Raw genomic sequence first — 25,093 nt, forward strand, 5'->3', positions numbered from 1 at the left:
TGGTTATATTGAAATGGTGAAAAATAGAATTATGTTGTATAAAAGAGTATTCTATCTGACTTGTAAAATTAATAATGGAGAGGTTTGTGTACTTAATGGATAACGATGGTTTGTTTGTCTTTAAAATTAATAAAATTTGTTTCAAAAAATAAAAATAAAGTTCCATAGTTTTTTTGTTCTTTCAGTCTTAGAAGACAAGTAGCTGCCATCAACAAGCTGTCCGATCAAGGAATGTTTTTTTGGGATTATGGCAATGCTTTCCTTCTAGAAGCCCAGAGAGCTGGTAAGGAGAGAATATCTTCCCTTTTTCTGGCATGAAAAGTGCATCGCATAATTTCTACGTGGCAGCCGGCATTTTGTATTGCTCTTGTGTACTGTATATGATAATTTCATGACCAGAACAACCATCAATTCACTGAATACAGAAGTACTTCTCTGCAGGATTGTTATAAATTCTTGTTCAATCCTGTTCCCCACCCAGCTCTGTTTATAGTCAGCGCTTATCCAGTCCTATTTTATTCAACTGCTGTTTTGTTGGGTGTTGCATTTCCTTTTCACTGAACATTTGCCTTTAAATTCTTTGGAAGGTGCTGATGTTGCAAAAAGAGGAGGCAGCAAAGGAGAATTCCAGCACCCTTCCTATGTTCAGCACATTATGGGGTATGTACAAGAGGAAAATATGAAACATCAATCCTTTTTTTATCTAGAAAGGAATGTGTCTGGGGACAGGGATGGGAAAAGGGAAGACCCTAAAGAGCTGCCAGATGTGAGCTTTCTTTCTCTTAAATCACTTTAAGTAACTTTCACATTGGCTCAATTGCCTTGTGGGAGCTAAAGGCTATAAACTGAATTCTAAGTGCTGCATATCATAAATATTTTGGGAAGTTGTGAGAGAAATCTGAGCTAGAGAAAAGTAATGTGACGGTTATAGTAATAATGATCCAAATGTCTATGTGATAAACCCACAGGTTTTTTCTCACTCAGGCTTGGTGAAATATGACCAATATATTTATCTGGGTACCAATTTCTGCATTGCTAGATATCTATCCCTCTTCCCCATGATATCCATACCTTTGCATCTGCAGGGCTAACCTGGAGGATGCACTGGCAGGCCCTTTCAACTCACCATTGAATGAATCTTTATTACAGCCAAAGACCAGAGATAAAAGGTGTAAACAAAGTTAAATACAAGTACAATAATTACAAGCAATTGTAATAGTTGACATTAAAAGTACATTACAACTGAATTCCTGTTACTTTGGCACAACAATGACTAGTAAACTCAAGTGGCCAAATAGCCATAGATACGTTGCTTATGTCTGCAAGTAAAGCTTTATTTAAAGTTCTAAAATAGGGATTCAAAGAGCTTTGTGTTTGGATTAGTCTGTCCGAAATAGCTGAAATTCTTCTATCCTCGGTTAATGAAAGAAAAGCATCGCGAACCATAAGTATAAATAAAACAGGAATTTAAGCTATCTTTTCAATATTTAACTGTGTTTTCTTCCCAGAGATATTTTTTCTATGGGATTTGGCCCATTTCGGTGGGTTTGTACCTCTGGTGACCCAGAAGACTTGGCAACCACTGATTTTATATCTACAACAGTGCTTGAGGAACTTATACACCAAGGAGGTGAGACATGTTGTCTTCTAGCTACAGAGGGCGAGCATGAGAAAAATAATGTGCAGTTAATTGTACTTTATAATTTAAACTTTAACTATCAAATTATACTTTTTGAGGAATTAAAAGCTTTTTTTCTCATATGTCCTATGTGGAAAAATTGTACTTGCTCAACATTATCTCCATCGTATGTCCTGTAACACAGTGGCCCCCAACCTTTTTTGTGCCACAGCCCGGTACCGGCATCACAAAATGATCCACGGCCCGGTACCGGCATCAGCACGCATGACAAGGCAAGGTGAGCTGAGCGACCGGCCAGCCAGCCATCCCCCGCTTCTCCCCGCCACCTTCAACTCCTCCTTTGTACCTTTTTGTGCTTTTTGTGCTTTCTTAATCTCCTCCGCCATCGGGACAGCTCTTCGTTCGAAGCCCCCCTTGATGAAACTAAGGCGCAGGATTCCTTCAGGACCCAAACACTGCTTTCCAACCGGAAAAGCTCACCCGGAAGCACTTTCTCGTCGAAACAAGATGGTGGCGCCCAGCAAACCGGCGGCCTGGTAGAAAATGATCCACGGACCAGTACCGGTCTGGGGACCGGTGGTTGGGGACCCCTGCTGTAACATACATGCATATATGGTTATCATTACCAATGGAACTTCCTTGCATGTGACTATTATTACTGTGGACTCAAACTTCTTCAGGCTGTTACCTGAATATATTTTATTCAGCACTGCATATATTTTAATATTTTGGCCAAGGGATGTATAAAATCTCATTCATTTATTCATTCATCCATCCATCTATCCATCTATCCATTCATATATTCATCAAATTTAGCAAATCATGCAAAAGGCTTGGTGACTATATAGGCATATCCCTACAAATTACTTGGCAAGCAATTTGCCACTATCTTCTTCTGGGATGTTTCCACAACTTGGATGGATTTGAACTGGAAAAATAAACTGTGGTTGGCCTTGCCCTCCACAGCATTCATGTTATAACAAGCATCTGGGCACTGTTTTAGTGTAGCATCTATAAGCACTTTCAGAATGTCCATGTAGGCCAAAGATGACACAAAGACCAGGTCTATGGAGGTCTACAGAGGGATATTTAGGAGTTATAGGACACAACTTCAAATCTTCATGGAACATGAATAGATTAATCTATCAGCCAATAGCGTGGTTGAGTGCTTTCCATTATATTACATCTTAGCTTCATTTTTTACAAGTATTCAATGTCTTACAGGAAGGAGTTCAGGAAAGACTGCTAAGATAAATTTAAAGATAGGAAAGTCGGTTCCCAGAGAGATTAGAAAAATGCACTATAAAGAACTATTTGCAAGCGTTCTTGTTATCAACAAGGAGACCTGCCTCTGTCTAATCATGGAAATATATTGGTTCTAAACTGAAAATAGTTCACTTGATCATTATTCCATCCTGATCATGAATCTTGTTAAAAAAAAATTCTGTGAGAATCATGCTTGGACAAGAACTACTTTCAGTTAGAGGCAGTAGCCATAGAATTTGGTACCATATCTGGTAGTCTTCCCAGATAGGAATTCTCCTTGGCCTTTCTGAAGAACTTCAGATTGAATGGAGGACCTTTTCTACACAAAGTCTGAGAACTAGGCCTTCTGAAAGGTATAGACAACCTTATGCTCGTATGGCACTGTAGCAATTTGCAGGTTCCTTTCTGCAAATTGGATGCTAGCATTAAGACAGCATCCACTTAACTGAGGACTGGGGTGTTCCATGATGTCAAATATTATGAAAGGTGAGCTATTCTTATTCCCAAAGAGCAGAAAATCTTTGAAGTTATGTTATCCAGTTTTGGAAAAGTTGTCTTGCATTTCCCACCATTCAAACTGGAAAACAGCCCTAAATATTTTTAATACATGGTAAATTTAGATAAGATATTCATTCCATAATAAAATAACCACTGGAATTAAATACACATATATTTACATTCCAGCTGACTGAAGCAGATTTGGTGGCAATTTAATTACTGGATTTGCTGTTACGGTTGGCAGAGAAATGAGCAACAGAAATTTAGACAGAAATGATAGCTGAACTTCATTGGAAAGTTGCCTGTTATTCTTTCTTAGAATACCTCCTGACCTCTTTGTTACTTAGTGTTCTGCTTGTGGTTTCTCACTTTCCCATGTACTAATCTTACTTTAAATATAGTAACGTAATGATAAATCAGATTCAGAGTAAGGTACTTTGTAGAACATGTAATGCTTTGCCACCAACCTGGCCTATAGTATACCCCATATTTATTAGAAATTGGTCATAATATGGCAACAACTATACTGGTGGTCAAGGAAACAGAGAATGACTTATTATTATGTCTTTAATGCTAAGAGGCTGAGACTTCAATTTTTATTTGAGTTAAGTACTGCCTATTGCAAGAGCAAACAAGTGAATGGGAAGAACCAACAGGAGTTTTGCTGAGGGAATTCCATCAGGAGGAAGAGAAGAGTGTGGCTAGAAAAACTGTGTATTTTGAAGGATTATGTGTTGAGCTATGAGGATAAAGATAATCTCCAGAGTAGCTGCTGGTTGTAAGGGGTTTAACCTGACAGCTGCTAAACGCTCATTGTGAGTGATTGGGTGACTGTTTATTACTGAGTAAAGAAAATATTAAGAGGAACAGCTTACATTCTGCCTATTCACCTGCCCTCCCTGGTTACCTGATGGAATACATAGCTTTTTGTTGAAGATTGAATCAAAAGATCACTAGCTCTAATACAGTGCCTCCCATTCCCAGCCACCCATCCCAAGCCAGTCCAGATGGATTTCATGATTGATGATTTTGAAAGTTGCTGAGAGATCGTGGAGGGCCAGATAGAAACATGATCAGGAAACATCCATCCTAGGATTTTGAACTAGCCAATTCTCTGGTCAAACTCATATTAATTATCTTTGAGAAATCTCAGAGTACTGGTGAAATGCCAGAGAATGATAGCAGAGCAAATGTCTGTGTGTTCAAAAGGGGAAAAATAGATCCAGGAAATTGCAGAGCAGTCAGTTTTCCATCAATATCTGAGAAGATTCTAGAACAGTTCGCAAAGTTTTGTAAAGTTTTATAACATAAAAATATGTATGTAATCACTTTGAAAACAATGCAATAATGCAACTTTAAATAGCATCAACACAAGTATAATTTCCAGATCATGGGAAATATTTGAGCAGATTTCATTGTAAGTACTGTATCCAGTTTTTGGTCACATTTTTTAAAAGATTCAGAGAAATTGAACACAACAGCCACAGCAACAAAAATGATAAAAGAATTAGGAACATAGCTCTCTGAAGAGAGATTGGGGGAGTTGGATAAGTTTATCCTTTAGAAATTATTGCTTGGTGGGTTTATTATAATGCTCTTCACGTTCCTGAAAGAATGTTACAGAGAAGAAAGTCAAGACTTGTTCTCTAGTGCAGGACATGAAAAAATGGATATAATTCATATAATTCATAGGAAAGCAGATTACGATTATCCAGAGAGGTGGTGTATTCCCCTTTGTTGGATGTTTTCAAGTGGAGACAAGACAACCATCTATATGCACTGATTTAATTCACTGAGCATGTTATCAAGTGGCCTAATGGTCACCCCCCACTCTATGATTTTCTGATTCTAAGTAGTCATTTTAATGTTGTTGAATTACATCAACTGTGTGTGAACATATCTTAGGGTACATGTATGGGTATAAGTTTGCGTATCTATATGGACAGAATGGACACTGTGCTTGACCATGGAGAATCAATTGTGAACCAATTCATAACCCTCTGTCTTATCAAGGAGAAACGTAAAGTATATAATAGGAATAACAAGTAAAAAGTTAGACACCTCACAATTCAGTCAAGATCTTCTGAATTGTCTTTTATGTATTTGAAAACCCTTTCATTCTTGATAACAGGATGTGCAGAAAGACATTTGCTAACCCTTTGCTATGATTCTTCTTACCAGTTTCTCAGTGACCACTGAAGCACTGGCATGAGGGTTGTTGTTGCTGCATGAGGGAAGATAGAGACCCTAGTGGTCCTTTTAATTTCAGATCACATTTTAGAATTCAAAATCAGCTGCTTGAAAATTAGCCGGCATGTCAAACCTGCCCTACTAATGGACAAAATAGTTGCTTTGGAAGAACCAGAATATGGGCTAAAACAGTTTCCCTAGACCAGTGGTCCCCAACTTTTGGGCACCAGGGACTGGTTAAATGGAGAGAGTTTTGCATGGACCAGAGGGGGCGTGGTTTAGTGTGCTGCCTGCATCCTCTGGGTGGGGCTTTGCTTGTTTGCATGGCCTGGGGATTAGGGACTCCTGTCCTAGACCAGTGCGCTTGCATCCCCAAAATGCAATACATGCATGTCTCCCATGCATGTGCCCTGCCCCCATGCATGCACACACCTATGGATGTGTGTGTTTCTCCTATGCTTGTGTGCATCATGCATCTCCCATGCATGAGTGTACATCTCCCATGCATGCATCTACCCCGCAGATGCGTATATATCCCCTGCATATGCACCCTGTGCATGTGCCCCACCCCTGCACCCAAAGACCAGCTGGCCAGTGGGATGCACGTGCTCATGTGTAGCAGAGCTGAACTGGGGTGATGGCATGCATGCCATAGGTTCCCCATCAAGGCCCTAGACCGTGGCTCTAATGGGAGTGCAGTGATGCTAAATGGTTTAAAGGGAGGAATGTACTCCCTGTCCTGGGTATATTTAGATGGACTTGGATGGAGTACAAAATGAAATAGAAAACAAATTTTAAAAAATGATGTTTGGAGTCAACTTCCTTTCCGAGACAGTGTTGATGAGATCACAGTGTGCTTTCAGTATCTTTTATACTCTTAATAAAATCAACAAACAGGAGAGATAACAAAGTAAACTGAGGTAGTAACTTTTTATAGAAGTGAAAGAAAAATGGGTGCAAAATGCAGGCTTGGTGGTTTCTTTATTAAGCAAGTCCAAAGTCATCAAAAGTTGGTGTGCAACTATTTGTGTTTCCAGAATTTTTTAATAAAGAAGACTCCAAGCTGCAGCAAGGTGGGAAAAGGAAACAAGGTTAAAATTCATGTCATAAGTGTGCATTTTCTTGTAGGAGTGTGAAAACTATATAAGATTGTCAGGGTTTTCCCAACAATTTCGGTAATTTAGAGAAAAATGTTGAAAGTCTTAGATGCATGAAAAGAGATAAAATCATGAACCATTTTAAAAACATTGCACTTCCCAATAGTAATGAAGAAACAGCAACTTTGCCATATTTTTTTTTTTACAAACTTTCCTAAAATGTTCTTCTTTGGATATTGTCCAAATATTTGTTGCATATTCAGAAATCCTTTGAAAAATAAGAGATATTAATTGTTTTTCTGATTTTTAACATTGTTTCCGTATCTTTTTACAAAGGTTTCTTTCATAAAGTATTGCAAATTCCTTTTATTCTTAATTCAGTACTTACCTTACGGGTACCAAGGACTCCTAATTCATATTCATTAGTGGTATTGTTCTTTTAGGCTTTTAAAGAATTTCACAAATTTCTTTGAAAGAAATAATATTGTCATTTTATATATATTTATTTATAGAAAATTTATATTGCTGCCTACTCACACATGGCGACTCAAGGCGGCTTACAAATATGTATGTATGTATGTATGTATGTATGTATGTATGTATGTATGTATGTATATGTATGTATATATAATATCCATTGCAATTATTCTTTTTATTTATGCTTTAAAAAATTGTACTGATTTCTACAATACCCAAAGAATGACATTTATTTGATAATTTGAAAATATACATAAATAAGTGTGCCCCATCCTCCGTGTCTTTCTTCTTTTTTCCTTTGTCCTATTACAGGTATTCCTTGATTTATGACTGTAATGGAGCCTAGCCATTATGTTCATTATGGTCATGATGGTTGTAAAGCAAGTTGCCATGTGACAGGATTCAACTTTGCAACCTTTTTGTGGGGGGTGACAGTTGTTAAGTGAATGCTATGGTTGTTAAGGGAACTATGAGGCTTTTTTTTTTTTTTGCCAGAAACTGGATGTAAATGCCAACTTTTGGCAAATAACATGAATTGTGGTCATGTGACTACAGGGTGCTACAAAGAGGTGTAAATGTAGTCTGGTTGACTAGTGAAATGCAGTCATGTGTCTGCAGGGTCGGGGGGTGATGTTGGAACTTCGGAACTGGGTGGTAAGCAGCTTTTGAGATGTCCGATACAACTTCAAATGGTCGCTAAGCAACCAAGGACTGCCTGTATTCCTGTCAACCTAGATTACAATATATTGAACTGGAATCGGTTTGCAGGAAAATGGCTGATAGATTATTCCCTGTCACTTCATTAATAATCGAACCTCCCCCTCTCCATATTTCTTCATGTGTTTTCTTTTTCCCTTTTAATTCATCGGAAAAAAATATGAATGGAGAATATTTAAAGAAATAAACTTGAAAGACATTAGATTCAAATGTAAAATTAATTATGATTTATTCAATCCAAATTGAATACAAATTTTCCGCTCTCGTTTTTCATTTACTGGAATGTACATACTATCTACACCAATATTATATGGGAATTGCTTTAATTAGCATGTCAAATGGTTAATGCTGAAAAACATAAATTGCAACATGTCTACTAAAATATGTCTATAAATTGCAATAGTATCAGCATTTATCTGACAGCTATAAAGACAATTCCAGTTAGTGTTTACACAGTGTAACCTTTTTGATAATGTGGAATAACCATCATGCCATCGTTGCAAGAATCTGATTGAGACTATTTTAAGGAGACACAGATTCAGAGTATTCAATGATAGAAAGACATTGCTGCAGCAAGCCTGAAATATCTTATTATTAAGCATTTATTAATGGGTGGATTTTATATTTTTCTTGAATAATGTATAAAACTTGATTACATCTGTGCTATCCTTTTCTTGCCTCTAGACAATGCAGGTTACCTTTATACCTAAAGACAACTAAATATTTTATTCCTTTCTCCTGTGATACTTGTGTGTAATATCATTGATTCCTCCTAAAGGCAGGTATTTTCTGCACTGTTTTGTGGATACTTCAGAATCCATTTGTAAACTGGAAGTGGTCTTTTGATACTGCTTTTATGAACCATTTGTGTAATCTTCTCTTGCCTAGCAAATTCTTCTGTGAAGCAGCAATATTATGATAACATACGCTGGATTCAGGAAGCCAGAAGACATAATTTGGTATGTAAATCCAACTACGATGATTCTTAATTGGAATGCAGTGCCATTATTTCATAATTTTATTCTATTTATTTTTATGATTTTTATCTTGCCATTCTGCCCATAAGGTACTCAAGGTAATTGACAATGTTAAAAGATGCCTTAAAATCATTTCTTGAAAGAACATGTAGCAGTTTTATCATCCCAACTCCATTGCGCAGTGGGGCATCCAATCAAAGTCAAGACCCCTTCATGCTTGTTTGTTGAAGCAATTTCCACATACTGTAATCTTTCTATTAATCTCATCTTGACCTACTTCTTGGGCTTAACATTTAAAATGGCTACAGGACCCTCATGGTTATTTTTCTATTTTAAAAAAATATTTTACCCGAAAACCAGATGCCAAGAAGATATGGATATTTATATGTGAAACTAGACTTTATAAATAGAAAAAGTTTGGGCAGAAGGCTGCCATCTATAGTCTACTCTAGGTTGAACTGTGAAGATCCTTGGTGCTCTCTGAGTTTTGTGGTTTTCTTTTGTGGTTCACTACCAAACTAGGTAAAATGTTACCTATTTTGGTAATAAAACATCTGCAAGAAAAACACCAGGTTCAGAGAGGACCAGGGACCCCATAGTAACTCTAAAGCCTTATATACAAAATGTCCCTCGTTTGAAACCAGCAGTATTTTTTCAATTAATATTTTTCTTTCTCTGAGTCGCATATTTTTCTGAAGCACTTTTTTCATTAAAATTCGGTAGCTCAGGAAATGAAAATAGCAATGTAAAAGAAAATATTTCTGCTGAGTTTTAAATCAGGAATATTTTGTGCATCAGGCAAGGGTTATAACTATTATCCTAGTAAGGAACATCTGTTGTCACAGCATCTGCAGCAGATGTTACAGAGGGAAGATGAAAGAAAGGAATTTCTTTCCAGCAGCAGGGGAATTAATCATGGTAGCTTGAACTCTAGACTGAATACCTTGCAAGTATCTCATCCTGGACAGGACTGTCTTAAATTTGGTTTGAAGTTAAATCAATGAGAACATAAGGGTGCTACATAGGTATGCCCTATATGTGAATTTTGGATTTTCATGCTGTGCAAATGTCCTATCATTGGCAAACAATATTAGATTCTACTAGCATGATGGCTACTGTCTCCTTGCTGAGTTTCAGCCCATAGAATTAGCAGTGTCCTTTAGATATCCTGGGCCTGGGACAATAACATTGCCTCACCAGTTTTAACAATGGTAAAATCAGACTCAGACTCTGTGAGTCTGTTTATTCCCTGGAAGCACTCTGAATATTTAATCTGAAGAATTTATAGATTAAAAATTAATTCGAAAGACAACTTTATTCTAATTTGTTTTCATTGCAATCAAGTTCTTGTATGATGAATATACAAAAAAAAAATCCTTTAGATGAGTCATTTTTAATATTGGGAGCCAATATGCTTATCTTTCCAGGGAAAAGCCATACAATGCCTTTAGGAAAAAGCCAAAGGCAATTATTGCAAGTTTTTTTTATATTACGGGCAAAAAAATCCTACCTTTTTAAATTCCAGTTCCATCCCTAGTTCAAGATTTTATCTAACAATAATGTGAGACCTAGTAATAGACTTTGAATCTTGATTTTAAATGGCAAATATATTTAAAGCTAGATCTTATGAAAAGTAAATTGAGACAAAATCAAAGGCAGAAATCCTTAATTATGGATATGTGTAAATGGATATGTGTAAGTTCACTGTCTTGCTTTCTTCATTAAACAGACTGGCATTGTCTCTGATCCACATCTGGACTGTGGAGATAAGCCATAGATGTTTTCATTATATAATTTCTATGTTTTAGGTTGTTGGTTCCCAAGCCAGAATTCTGTATTCTGATCAAAAAGGCCGTGTAGCTATTGCAGTGGCTATTAACAAAGGCATTGCTGAAGGAAGAATTAAGGTACAGTTCTTCTGTGTTTTTATTCAACATAACCTGTTAATTTTCTTTGACATGGTAGATTGATTTTGAGATTGAAAAGGTCATACTGAGAGAAATAGAGTAGATGATGGGACAAGAATGTTTCTTATAAAAATGCAAACTATGTAAAGTCAACAAATTTCCAGTAAAATAGCAAAGACTAATTATTTGAAATGAGTGTGACTATAATATAATATTAATTGTAGGTTGTAAACATATCCCATGTTGTCAGATCACTGAATAATTTCTTATTGAAAAATCTCACAGTATTTCCTAATTTAACGAAGGGAGGTCTTGTGTGCTTCCTGATTCTTTCATTATACAGATGAGGTGCAGAGCACCAAGACAAAATTCAACCTCTCAATCTACATTTTGCAGCTTCTGAAACTATCCGTTTTCAGGTGTGTGATTTTCCAGATTTTCTGGCACTAAAAATGCAAATATCAGATTGCTGATTTCCCTATTCCCCCGAAACAGAACAATTGATCTCTTCATCTACGTGAACAGAATTAGGCCAAGGAGCCTTGTTGATTCCACTCTATTTTCCCCCCCAGTAAACCTGTACTTATTTTTCAGGCACCAGTTGTTCTTAGTCGAGACCACCATGATGTGAGTGGGGCAGACAGCCCTTACCGTGAAACCTCAAATATCTATGACGGTTCTGCATTTTGTGCAGGTTAGCTGAATAGATTGCAAGTATTGTTAGTAAACAGAATTTCTGTAAGATGAACATCTACATTTCATGCCTATAACTGGTTTACCTTTTGATTTTGTTTCCCATAAAGATTTCGTTTCCCATAATGATTGCTTGTAAATCAAACTCCCCAAAATTGCAGCACCTGGAAGAGTAATCCTGCTGTTAGTTTGGAGCAGACCTTTAATCAGGTTCAAGAAGTAGACAGAAAAGGGCATTATTAAAACATGGTCAGGGAGAAATTGCAAGATGAGGTGAAAAAAAGAGTTAAGGGGGTAAAAAGGGAGGGGAAATCTATATTTGTAACCTGAACTATAGAAAATATTTAGAAAAAAGACACAAAGGAGTTCTCTGCTGGTGATCTTTGGGGCAGAAGGAAACCAGGAAAAAGAGGGATTAAAATGGAATATTTTGAATCCAAGAGTATTCCACACTGTAACATTTATAATAGGGATCAAAGTATGCCTTAATTAGGTGTAATCTGAAGATAGTTCTAGAATGGCCAAGTGTAACAGAAAGTAAAATGCATCTTAAAAGGGGAAATTTCAAACAATAGCAATAGCTTTTAGACTTACATAATGCTTTACAACACTCTCTGGACAGTTTACAATGTAAGCATTATTTGTATATTGTCCCCAACAATCTGGATCCTCATTTTATCAACCTCAGAAAGATGGAAGGCTGTCAATCTTGAGCCCCATCAGAAAAAATGGTGTGTGCGCTCAGGTTTCACATTTGCTTCTCTGGCTCAATAATGCCCTGACAACTGTGCACAGGGTGTGTGTGTGTGTGTGTGTGTGTGTGTGTGTGTGTGTGTGTGTGTGTGTGTAGGGGTAGGGGGGTAATAGATATATAAAAAAACCAAGATGGTGATCACAGTAGTATAATCAAAACCCCACCTTTTCATGCAAATTACATCCATTCATGTACAAAATGCCTAGGCCTTTGTTCTGGCCTAGGCTTCCCAAGATTATGAAGCAGACTCCTCGTCCCAATAAAACCCGTTTTATTTAGGTTAAAGTGAATTCCTCTCCAGCAAAATCCCGGCAAACAGTCTTTCATGAGATTACACAACTACAGACCTTTATCAGGCTTGGAGAGTTGCCAGGCTGATATCTTCCAAACACCATGCTGTAGCAGCAATTACTTGGCAAGAAGTCAGGAATAGATCTTCACTCTAATGAATTGAACTAATTGCCTCTTGCAAACACTACTCCCCTTTCATTCCTCTTTATTCCCTGTGGGAAGGGCCATTTATCATCCACCTGAGCCTTTACTCCCAAGTCAACCCTTGTTCCTTAATTATTCCCTTCCCTGGCAGCTCTGCGCATGCGCATACTGGGAACAGGCTCCAGCTGTTCTTCTGCCCCACTGATCTCTGATTCTGAAGGCAGCTAATAACTGTCAGGTGGCCTTGGCCCCATCTCTGCCTCTGATGCAGAGCACTAGTCAGAGCCTTCCCCAGATTCCAGGACTGGCTCATGTTCCTCCTCAACCTCCTCACTGTTCGAGTCTGCCGCCAGTGCCACTGGCCACTGGCGGGCTACAACAGCCTTCAATCATGTGGTCATGACCGCCAGCTTGTAGTTTTTGACACACACACACACACATACACACACACAGAGGCACCAGAGTTTTTTTCTGTAGCCTTCTCATCATGATGCTTCTAATAATCAGCATATCTTGCATATGACTGAAACGCAGTTTAAATATTCAGCTATTAACTACCGGTAGTAAGCAGTGGAGAAAGACTTCTTTAATTTGCATTCATTTGAGCAATTCATTTCTCCCGGTTAAATAGGATGTTTCAATTCTAAATAACTAATTCAAATAAATGCAAGAGAAATTTGGGAGAGGCAAAAGGTCTCATGGACTCACTTTTGTTTGTATCAGTGGATATTGGAAGATTTATTTATTTTCTAGATTTGTATCTCCAGGAGCTTATCAGTGTCCTGTTTTGTCAGAAGAGAAGCCCTGTAGACTTTGGATTTTTTTTTATTTAAATAATGCAAGAGAAACAGCAATACCTGAATAGAGCTCATGAAGTGCTGAAACAAAACATTTGCCCCCAGTTCTTGAAAGATATTTCTTAGTCTTACCATTGAATGCTGTTGTCATGTCTTTCTTTTTCTTCCCTAACAGATATGGCTGTTCAGAATTTTGTAGGAGATGCATTTAGAGGAGCAACCTGGGTTGCCTTACACAATGGTGGTGGTGTTGGCTGGTAAGGAGATTTCGCCTTCAAAGGGAAAAAAAAGATGAGCAATGGAAGCCATAGGCAGATGGAAAAATATGTGGTGCTGCCATATTATTCATTGTAGCAAAATGAGGTTTTGCTGAGGAAATCTGATCTAATCTAAATGTGTTCTCCAGTAATGTTGAATTTGATCTCCCATCATCCCCAAACAATAGGAGAAGGTGGTCTACTTCATGAAATATGTCTCTTTTCTCAGCTCTGGCAGGATTTCTTTGAGTCGGTTTTTTCTTCTTCTTCAGAACAACCAATGATTACATTTTTCTTATTTTCTTTTATTTAGCAAATTTATCTTTGATCTTCACTGTTTTTTAGGAAACCCAAAAGTTCTCTTGAGCTTAGTGGCTTTAGAGTGGAAAGACAAACTAAAATATAATAAATACTTGTAAGTGCTGCACAATTGTTCAATGTGAAAGTTATACATGTTCTGGGCCTTGAACTACCTCAGCTTAATATGTTTACTGGTGAAATGATTGTAGAATCTACATTCAACCGATGGCTTCTTTCATTACTGATTATGGTTCAATTATATCCAACCTTTCAGAATGATATGTGAAAAGATCATTTTTAAAACTATCAACTTCACTTAATTAGTAGAATTCCCATCTACCAATAAGGGTGTTTGCACAATATACACTGAATACCTGCTTCCCCTCCTCCCCACTTTCCTCTCCTCATGTCACTTTAACTATCATGTATGTATGTATGTATGTATGTATTTTTCATTTAATTATTTTCTAGTATCCGACATGTTTGTTAGGCAGTGACCATAGCACTCTTTGGACAACTCAATTTATGAAGCACAAAACAGGTTTCCTTATGGTGTATAGGCATATCAAATTAGCATTCACTTCCAATTCTGTATTCTCGCATCCGTCTTCTGTGTCTGTGAAGGAGTTGTGGATTTAGACTTCCATCATATCCTCAACATATGCTGACATAAAACAAATCAGGTGTGCAGCCATCTTCTTCTTTGCTTCTGCCCCTAATTGTTTTTAGTGTGTGTTTTTAAACAGCAGCAGACGAAGAACTCATTCAAACTTTTGGTCATTCTGAGCTCCTCACATCTGCCACTTCGCAGCAGTGGTCTCTCCAGGGGACCTCCAAGTAGAGGTTTGAGGCCCTACTGGGGGTGTTAAGTATTAGGCCTCCAAAGATTAGAAGAGCAGCCTACTGTGTTTTGAAGGACATAAATAATAATAAAATACATTAAAAACACATCTGCTTCCTCCCTGACAAGTCCATTAAGCCCAAGGACTAAAAGGACTTGTAAAAGCTACAACTTCCCCTGCCTTGCTGCAGTTGTAAGAGAGGTTTGAATGCCATGCGGATGTCACCAGTAGTGACAGGGCCAAACATATGTGGGCTTTGTTTGGAAGCATAATAAAGGTAGAATTGAGAGGAATGAGAACGAAGCAAATGTTCCCATCCTTACTCTTAAAAATCATGCTATTGTTATTGCTACAGGTAAATCACATGAGGGCAACAGGAAGGGCATCTGGCCAATCAACATTCAGCTCCATTCAGTTGCCCAGACTCCACTCTGCAAGGGATTATTGGGTCATTAAATGATGATGATGAGCGAATCACATGGGGTTTTAGCCTTCCCATGAAAGTGCTTGACTAGGTAGTGTTCACTTACTCCTATGCAAGACTGGCTCTGCCTTGTGCTAAATATAACTGATTTTTTGATGCTGTGCACTTAAATGTGCAAGACAACAAGCTGCTTTATTGTTTTGTGATTTAAAGATGTAAATTAGTAAGTATACTACAGCATATTTGGGTGGTGAAAACCAGACAATCACTACACTGCTGCAAACATGTTTGTAGCTATCCTGGATGATTGCAGCCCAGGTATGCTATAATTATTCTGGGAGCACTAAACCTAAAGGTAGACAAAGTGAGGCTTTTGAACTTCATCGCCCCCCCATTTGTGTATGCATGCCCTTGAGCTGTCTCTGAACAATTGCCCCAAATTGGGACTGTGCTTAAAGGCAAGAAACCCACAAAAGCTAAACATACATAATTTCAAATTGATTCATCTAAGCATCCTACCCCAAAAATTGCCTAAAAATCAAGAAACGCTATTTTTAAAAAATCCTCTTGCCCTTATACATGACAAGGACCCATCTGTTTTGCACTACTTTTTAAGAAATTTGTTTCCTTCACTTATCTCTATTTTATTTATGTTTTATAATGCATTTTCTCCTGATAATGCAGAAGCAAGAGAGTTTATTTCGACTGACGTGACTTGCACCAACTAATTTGACATCATCACGATGGAATGTCAAACCACTGTGCAATAAACTTAAATAAGTTTGTCTTAAATTGTCTGGACTTTAAGGCAACAGCTACTTAATCTCAGACACGTTGGCATTTCCATTATTTGTCTGAACAAGTACATTTTAGATGAGCCAGTCCTCAGGGGGAACTGCAGTAGGTAGGCTCAAAACCCTTGGCATTCACACTAGGATAACAATTGATCTTGTAAAGTACATTGTACTATATATATTGTAAAACTGGTAATGTAAAGATAATAAAATGGTTGCCTCCCTATCCCATATTAAGAATCTCATTTCTTCTCATGTATCTTAAGAAATTTTCAACAATGAGGTTCCCTAATTTTAGAATGGAAAGCCTCCTTAAAGGTCACCATCTATGTGTTTTGCTGCCCACCCAGAATGAGAGAGGAGGGGGTGAGGGAAGCAGAGGAATAAATCCAGTCAGACTCCTACTCTGTGGGAGAAACTTGCAATACTAACATTCCTGACAGATGACTTAACAGCACACTTTCAGTAATTATACCTAATTTCTCCGGCACATGTAATAGTTATGCTTTTCTAGAACAATAATTCTACATTTCCACAGATTTGGGGTAATTTAAAAATAAATAGCCTATAATAGATCTAGAAGCCTACAGACTAGCTGGTGACTCAAAGTATTCTATAATAACTACTCCACAAAGGGCCAGTTTGGTCTATTTATTAAGGCACCAGACTGGACTATGAGTTTTAGTCCTTCCTTAAAAGCCATAAAAGTTGACTTTGAGCCAGTCGCTCTCTCTCTTAGCCCAAACCACTTCACAGGGTAGTTGTTTGGGGAAAACAGGAGGTGGAAGGTGTGTTGGATATGTTCCCTGCCTTGAGTTATTTGTAAAAATAATAAAGGCAGGATACAAATATATAAATGCATACATAAAGAAAAATAACTAAAATTGCTAATTCTTCCAATGAGAATTGGGATGTGGGATTCAGGAAAAGAATGAATTAGAAGTTTCTTGGTTCCCAGGCAGCCCTGGCAGAAGTCCTCAGAAAAGCAAGGAGGTTAAAAATATATTTTTTGTTTGAGTGGTCCTTAAAATGTAGACCCTTTGCCCAATCTCCCTGGGAACTACATCCAGTAATGTAAATTTGGCAGGAAAAATATGGAGTGGCTATGCCAGGTTATGTGTCTTTTTCCCCCTAGTATTGCTTTTCTGTTCTATAGCCTTATTTTTGTTTTGTGTTTTGTTTTGTTTTTGTTTATTCATATATTTTTATTCATCACAGTTTTAAACCACTCATCTTCCCCACTGAGGCACTCTTATTCCCGTTTTCTGTACTATCTCTCTGTTTGCCTTGTTTCAGTATGCAGATCTTAAGTATTAAGCACCTTCATTCTGCTCTCTTGTTTCCTCAAGTCTTTCTTTTGCTGTCCTTATTAAAACAAAACTCCTTTATTCTTTTTTTTACTTTAGTGCTGGTTTTCTACCATGGTGCACTCCCCTGACCACTTAAACCTTAATAGCCCTGTTTAGGATGGAAATTGGAGCCGTTCATTGAACACTTCACTTCTGATGAAGAGGGTGGCAGATTCCCAGGCTAGAATTCAGCCGGCTGTCAGACTTTGAATATGACGCAGCTTTCCATACACTTAACATCTCCTATCTAGATAATATCTTTTCTGTGTATAATAATGGAACCACTTTAAACATTTGTTTTCCCTCTGTCAACATGAAATGCAAATTTTAGTATATATCTACAGCAGTTAATCAGAGCAGCTCTTTCGTCCACTTTATTCACAATTTAATAAATTGTTTGCTTTGTGCTTTTCAATCTTGGAGCTAGATTCCCGTTGTTGGTTGGCATACAGATAGGCCTCAACTTACCACTATAACTGAGCCCAGAATTATGGTCTAAGTCATTGGGGTTGTAAGTTGAGACATAATGTGACTGGACCCAATTTTTTAAAACATTTTTCACAGTGGTCATTAAGCGAACATGACAATTGTTAAGCAAATTAATTTTCCCCAATGAGTGATTTTTACTGCAAACCAGAGACAAACAACAAAAACTAGCAAAAATGTCATAAATTGTAGTCACGTGACTGCAGGATGCTGCAAACATCCTTAAAGGTGAGCTGGTTGCCAAGTACCCAAAAATGCAATCACGTGACTACAATTATGTATGTGTGTGAGTGTGAGAGAGAATGTGTGTATGTGTCTATCATAACTCTGAATAGTCATTAAGTGATCATAAGTTGAGGACTATCTATAATTGATGTTTCTGTCTTGAAAAACTCTGGCTCCTAACTTAATTCCCCCATCATTTTCTTCTCCATCCCATCCTCTTCTATCAGTTTAAAATGACCAGGAATCACTTCTCCTACCTCTTGTTTCAAGTTGGCAGGGGGGGGGGGGGGAAGGTGTTTCTTCCCTTCCTCCATCTCCATGGTGATTGTTGAGATCAGAATGACAGGAATGATTGACATTTGTCCTTTTACTTCGATCTCCATGTGTGAATGCTCTTTTTAAATTGGAGTTAACAAATTGGCCACAGTTTCATAACTGTCTATTTCCAAGAGCCACAAGAAATGTATGTCATCCATCCTGACCTACATATAAGGTTCCTGCTTATTTTAAGCATAGATTTAGTTGATGATTAATTCCAAAAGTTTCATTGGGTGCAAAAATGAAATTGTAGAGAGTTCCAAAGATTGTAGCACACATCTTAAGTTAGCATCTAAAATTGCTGGTAAACTCCCAGCCAGGCAGCAAAGAGGAGTCAAGTGGGAAACTAGCCTGGAGTCCTTAGGCAGCTACAAGAAGCATAAGTCTGATCTTCTCCTGCCTCACCCCTACACACCACAAGTTCCATGAAACCTTATCTAGTTGTTCCCAAGATACTGGGTGTAAGTATTAGCTTAACAAATGATATGGAGGTGGAGCCAGTAGCCATTATTTTGAACTTTGAATTGCACGCAGTGGCTTTCCTCCCATGAGGTGGGAATTGTCAGGCTCCCAGAACTGAACTCAGCAAAAGCTCCTCATACCCCCAATGTGGCATTTTTACTGCATGCTACAGGAATTTACTTTGCTTGATGATTGTTGTATGTCAGTTTGAAGTCAAGACCTTTCTTATGCCTGTGGTGGTGAAGTCTAGTGTTTCTTTTTCCTGCCCTTCCCAGTTTAGGGGATATTTCACAATGGATTTTTCAATCCGGGAAGTAGAAGAGTGTTTGTGGTTGACATAATTAACATTTCTTCTATGAGAGGTTGTAGCTCCCAATATAACTCCTGGGGAGGGGGATTCCAGGTGAAGGAGGCACTTTACCCACTTATTGACAGTGTAACTAGCAGCCTGGATATAACTATCCACACCAGACACCCTAAAACTCCGCCTCCCATTTCTGAGTATCTGTCTTATTAACTCCACAAAAATGAAGAGCTGTTTTTGTTGTTATTACATTTGAAGGGGAGAAGTGATCAATGGAGGATTTGGTCTTGTCCTGGATGGTTCAACAGGTGCCGAAGAGCATGCAAAGATGATGTTGAACTGGGATGTTTCTAATGGGGTAAGAAAAAAGAGATTGATTTGAAATTGTTGTACTTTTTAAAAGAAATGTAAATGAATAGATTTTGTTAAGTATTTATTATATATAGAGAGAGCAAGATATTTGGATTATGGGATATTTGCTATGGATATTCTAACAATATACAGTATATTGCATATTTGATGGAATCTTCAGGATTTGCTTACTATCTATATTGGGTAATTACAGAATGAGGAACAAACCTTTCAGGGCAAAATGCATGTCACTTTCCTTTTTATGCTAATGAAAAATGACATAGAATTTAAGATGATTCCAGCCGCCCTGAGGAATATACATATACAAATATACTTAAATCTTGTGCAGTATTCAGCTTCCCCACCTTATCACCTTAGGGAGTTTCTTAATTTATTTCCAGATAAAATATAAAATTAATTACAAATGCTTTCATATTTATACTATACAAGCTCAAGGCATCATAAAATCTTGCTTATTCCATTTACTGAAAGTTTATAACTTCCAAATTGCTTTTTCTGAACTAGCAATGCTGTGAGAATATCATTCAAGAGGCACAAATACCCCTATCTCACAATTCATGCATTCATGCCCTATGCTACCTGAACAGCTTGTGTAGTCATCATATTTCATAACTGCAAGAGTAGGTAAAAGAGTACACCATCTTGTTGCTGTGATTTTTGACAGTAGTTAAATTAATCACCAACATGGCACCAGCTTAGCATTATCTTATCAGTTATGAGTTATCTGGATTCAACATCCTATCAAGCTGGCTCTGCTCCCATATTCCATTCTAGTGGTCTTGATCTGAGTTCCAAATAGCTTCCAGAAACCGACAGTGGTGTGTTAACTAGGCAATTAATTGATAGCAGCAACAGCAGCAGCCCACTATTTTAAAGAAGAATTTCCATTTGAATCAATCAAAGGAGCTGACTTTGTACAATATAGTGACTGACAGTTAATGAGAGCATTTGAGACGAAACAAAATGCCACTAGGGCCTCATTGGTCCCAATTTAAGGCAAAAATTAATTAGTTTTGGTGCCTGCCATTCATCTGTTCCTTCACTGTCAACTGACTAGCTTTTATTATTGTTGTATTTATATCCCTTGTTAATTTCGTAAAACTCTAAGTGAGGCACCCAATGTCCCTGCCGGTGAGATGGGTTTCAAGTGAGAGAGAGTGACTAGCTTAGTCACCCAGCAAATTTTCAAGCCTAAGGAATGTAATTTCCTCATTTCTATTCCAGCACCAATTTTTTGTTCTCTTGGTGGTTATAAACTCATTGGTCAGACCTAGATGAGGAAGTATAGGTAGCTGGCTATAGCCACAGCTGCTAATTAGGAAGGGCAGTAAAGATCAGGCTGAAAAAAACTGTACCCTGAACATATTTGCCTTCGGCCCACTCAAACCTAGCAGTGCCTCTCAACTCAACTCAGTGTTGATTGGACCGGGGGTGTCCAATCTTGGCAACTTTAAGACTTGTGGATTTCAACACCAGAATTTCCCCACCAGCCATGCTGGCTGAAGAATTGTAGAAGCTGAAGTCCATAAGTCTTAGCCACAGTTGGAGACCCCTGGTGTAGACAGAGAGTGCTTTGGGGTATTAATACCATCCTCTATTATGTAACTTCCAAACGATGTAGGTGCTTAAAGGAGTAATGATTATTTTACTCCAGGGAATTGAACTATTTGTTAAATATTAAAACTAGAGAAGGTTCTGTTATAACCTACTGATGTGGCTAATATACTGCAAGTAATACCAGAGTTCTCCCAACCTTCATCTTTTTACATCCTTGTTCTGGCGTGCATGCAATACTCAGAAGAAATATCATTCTATTACCCAGAATTATTAATCTTGAATTAAACATATGTTAACTTAGCTTGGTGTTTCTTAACCTTAACATCTTTTAAGATGGCTGAGGAATCCACATATCCACATATCTTACAGTTGCCAAGGTGGAGAAACAGTGACATAGTTATTTCCAACTTGGCAGCTTCAGTGTACCAGGACTGGAATTCCTAAAATTTTCAAAGGCCACACTAGATGGGAACTCTGCCAACTGGCACACATCAGGAAAAGGCACCAAGGTCAGGGAAAGTTATTTTAGCGGAATAATTCAATATACATGTTTTTCAAATATTGTTGACAAGTTTGAAAGTATTCAAACAATACTTTCCCAGCCATTGTTGCTAAATTCAACATTTAGTTATTATATTTTCCATGATTTTTTTTACATTTATTACAGTGCACAAGAAATGACACAAATTAAAATAATAGTGTGTTACAGAATATATTTGGTGTGCTGCACTTCTAACCCAAGGGTATTAGTAACTTTGCAAAACATCTTCATTACACCATGTCAATCTCTAGAAAATGCTATGCTTGAACATTTAAATCAGAACTAAAATATTATCTTCATCATTCAGGGTATTTATTAAACAGTTATACTTCAGATGCAACCAAGAATTTCAAGAAATCACTCAATTTAGAAAAAAAATGTTAAATATATTTTGGTATATATTTAAATAGTTGGCTATCTTATACTGTATATACTGTATCCACTCATTTTTATTCCATAAATGCAGGTTGCTAGACGTTGTTGGTCTGGTAACAACAACGCTTATGAAACCATCTGTCAAGCCATGGACAAAGAGAAGAATCTGAAAGTGACACTTCCACACAAGGTGCTAGATGACAGCATCTTGGAACAAGCTCTGAGTTGTTAACTGTACAACCATAGTTTATTCTGCCAATAAAAGAATGGTTGAATTTTATCTTTCAGGAAAGTAATGCTAAAATAAATCCACATCAGTAACATTAGTTTTTGCACATGTTGAATATTAATGCACGCTTTTCAGACACAAATCACCAAGTGATTTCCAATCTAGGAACTGATTAATCTTGGTATGGTCTCTAAAATTAGTACAACAAACCCATTGTTATTTGATTAGAAATCCACACAGAAAAAGCAACAGGCAACACTTTTTCTACTGCTAATCATAATCATAATGTTTGCTGCAACTTGGGTTCTTTTTAAGATCTGTGTGGTCAAAACTCAGCATTATTGTATTTAGCTGACAATCTCTCTCCTGCTCTTAACTTCACAGCAAACTCGGACTCACGCTGAGCAACATTCAAAATGCATTTTGAAAAGCCTTGATTTCAATACAATGTTTTTTGGCTGATTTATATGGAGACTAAGGATATAGAATACGTTTGTGTTAGCTCCCTAACAATTCAGTCTGTTGATTTCCTCTTTGTCTGGGTGAGGAGCAGCTATCACATGGTCCAACCTTTATTCAGGTTTCAACTTTCTGCCCATGTTACAGTGTGGAAATTATCCCAACCAAATTGTAAGTTCACCCTTAAGTGTTATAGTTGGCTTTTAGTTTTGTATGATTTGGGACAAGGCTATCTGGGGGAAAAACTCATTCTCCCTTGTGAGCCTGGTCAACTTTTTAAGATCATTGGGAGAGACTGATATCAAGGTCTGACCATATCAGAAAGAAACTCAAGAAGGAGCCTTTTCAATGGCTGTTTACAGGCTTCAGAATTATCTGCTAAGGAGGATCAGGACTGATTTCTATTCTTTATCCTTCTACAGTAGGCTCTCTCCCCCCCCCCCCACTCCCCATATAAGCATTTTCCAGATAAAGTCAACTGGTTTGCCTCTCGGATGGTGTGATTGTGGTAATTTAAAATAATTATTTACTTATTTAGCTGTGCTTTTCTTACTTGCTCTCTTGTATGCCACATGTTTCTAGAAAGAAAGGACCAGATAATATTTCTAACCTTTTAATATTACTCATCTTCATAGTTCTCAACTTATGACCACAATTTGGTCCTGATATTTCCATTGCTAAGATGCTTGTCAAATGAGTCATGCCTGATTTTATGACCATTTTTGCTGTGGTTGTTAAGCAAATCCCTACAGTTCTTAAGTGAATCATGTGGCCATTAAGGGAATCTGGCTTCCCTGTTGATTTTGCTTAGTGGAAGTTGGCTGGGAAGGTTGGAAAATGGTGATCACAGGACCCCAGGTTGCTGCAACTGTTTTAAATACATGCCACTTGCCAAGTGCCCAGATTTTGATCACGTGACTGTGGGGATGATGCAACGGTCATAAGTCTCCTAAGACCAGTTGTAAGTTACTTTTTCTGTACCGTTGTAATTTCAAACATTCACGAAACAAATGGTTGGAAGTTAAGGACTACCTGTACTTCAGAATTCCATATACAAAAAAGATTTCTAACTTGGCGCCAAATAATTCCATTGACATTGTTCAACTTCTTATATTTTGTATTTACCAGTAATTTTAAAGGCTTTCAATTTTATTAGACAATGATTGCATATACCCTGTTGGATACAGCCACAGTCAATGTACGTATGGACTGTTAGTCTGACTCCGAGCTTGGCAGACATCCTTGAAGGGTGACAAAATATTTGCAACCAAATTGCTAAGTTCAGAGCACAGACCAACAGCCCAACTACCAACCCGAACTATTTATATTCAAATACATATTTGAGTCAACATATTTCAGCATCTCACTTGGAAGGTGGTGAGTGGACATTTTAAAGTTGGATACTTTCACTTTAAAAACGTACGGTGGATTTAAAGTATGGGATCTTCAATATTCTTTGTCTGAATCACAGGATGTTCATTCTCATACCAACATGCCAGATTTATTTCTCATCATCCTGAATTTATATGAGCATACCAAGTAACTTTCCTACCTAGGAGTTAACCGAGTAGCAGACTGCAGTTTGGCTCTGATTTAGAAGGGGCACTGAGACATAGGTAAAAAAAGGGGTCATGTGAAAAGGGGGCTGATCAGGCAAAGAAAAGCCAGAGATGGATGAAGATCTTTCCTCACTACTGATTTACAGTGCTCTCCATATGTCCTAGAACGGTAGCAAACTATGAGGTGAAAGCGGCATCATGGGAATATATGTGGGGGGAGGGGAAAAAGAGATTGACAGACATGTTTGCACTGTAATGAAATGCAAATGCACGTGGCCATGACGTGCTATGATTATCATTAAAAGTGAGATTTACTCTTTGATTTGGAAGCTGAACAAAATAATTTTAATCTCTTTTGAAAATGTGATTTTGTTTCACGGATCCACAGCAACAGTTTAAAAGCTAAATTATATGTGGATCACTCCTTGTTCATCAGTACTAAGCTAGTTCTACGGCTAATCCATTAGCTTGGAGAATAGGTATCAGGTGGAATGTCACGGGACTCTGGGCTGGGCCCATACTGTTCCACATTTTTATTAATGACTTGGCCAAATGGGAAGTTTGTCAGGACCATTTTCTGTTTTAACAATGACTCTAAATTAGGAGCAGTGGCTAATGCGTTTGAAGAAAAAGAAAAGATTTTTTTTAAAAAAGCCTATACAGGCTGAAACTGTGGCCTGAACAGAATTTAAGAGGGAGAAATGTAAATTCCTGCATCTGAGGAGAAGACTAATGAAAAGCATAAAATGGAGAAGATGTGATTTGGCCACAGTACATAGCAAAAAAATTCTGG

At 37.6% G+C, this 25,093-nt stretch overlaps 1 protein-coding gene across 2 annotated transcripts in view; it reads left to right on the forward strand.

Moving 5' to 3' along the window:
- Positions 1 to 23,234, forward strand: part of UROC1 (urocanate hydratase 1) — a 65,117-nt gene extending 41,883 nt beyond the window's left edge. For both annotated transcript variants that reach the window (XM_026678256.2, XM_087954670.1), the window contains 9 exons: positions 186 to 283; positions 588 to 660; positions 1,509 to 1,630; positions 8,773 to 8,843; positions 10,670 to 10,768; positions 11,363 to 11,462; positions 13,623 to 13,704; positions 19,467 to 19,566; positions 22,145 to 23,234. In XM_026678256.2, the coding sequence (XP_026534041.2) occupies positions 186 to 283; positions 588 to 660; positions 1,509 to 1,630; positions 8,773 to 8,843; positions 10,670 to 10,768; positions 11,363 to 11,462; positions 13,623 to 13,704; positions 19,467 to 19,566; positions 22,145 to 22,285 (886 nt within the window). In that variant the 3' untranslated portion in view covers positions 22,286 to 23,234. The remainder of the gene's footprint in view (positions 1 to 185; positions 284 to 587; positions 661 to 1,508; positions 1,631 to 8,772; positions 8,844 to 10,669; positions 10,769 to 11,362; positions 11,463 to 13,622; positions 13,705 to 19,466; positions 19,567 to 22,144) is intronic.
- The last annotated feature ends 1,859 nt before the right edge of the window (positions 23,235 to 25,093 follow it).

This window comes from Notechis scutatus, chromosome 2, assembly GCF_049901735.1.
Source record: "Notechis scutatus isolate UNSWTSFEM ecotype Mainland chromosome 2, rNotScu1.2, whole genome shotgun sequence".
Lineage (NCBI taxonomy): Eukaryota > Metazoa > Chordata > Lepidosauria > Squamata > Elapidae > Notechis > Notechis scutatus.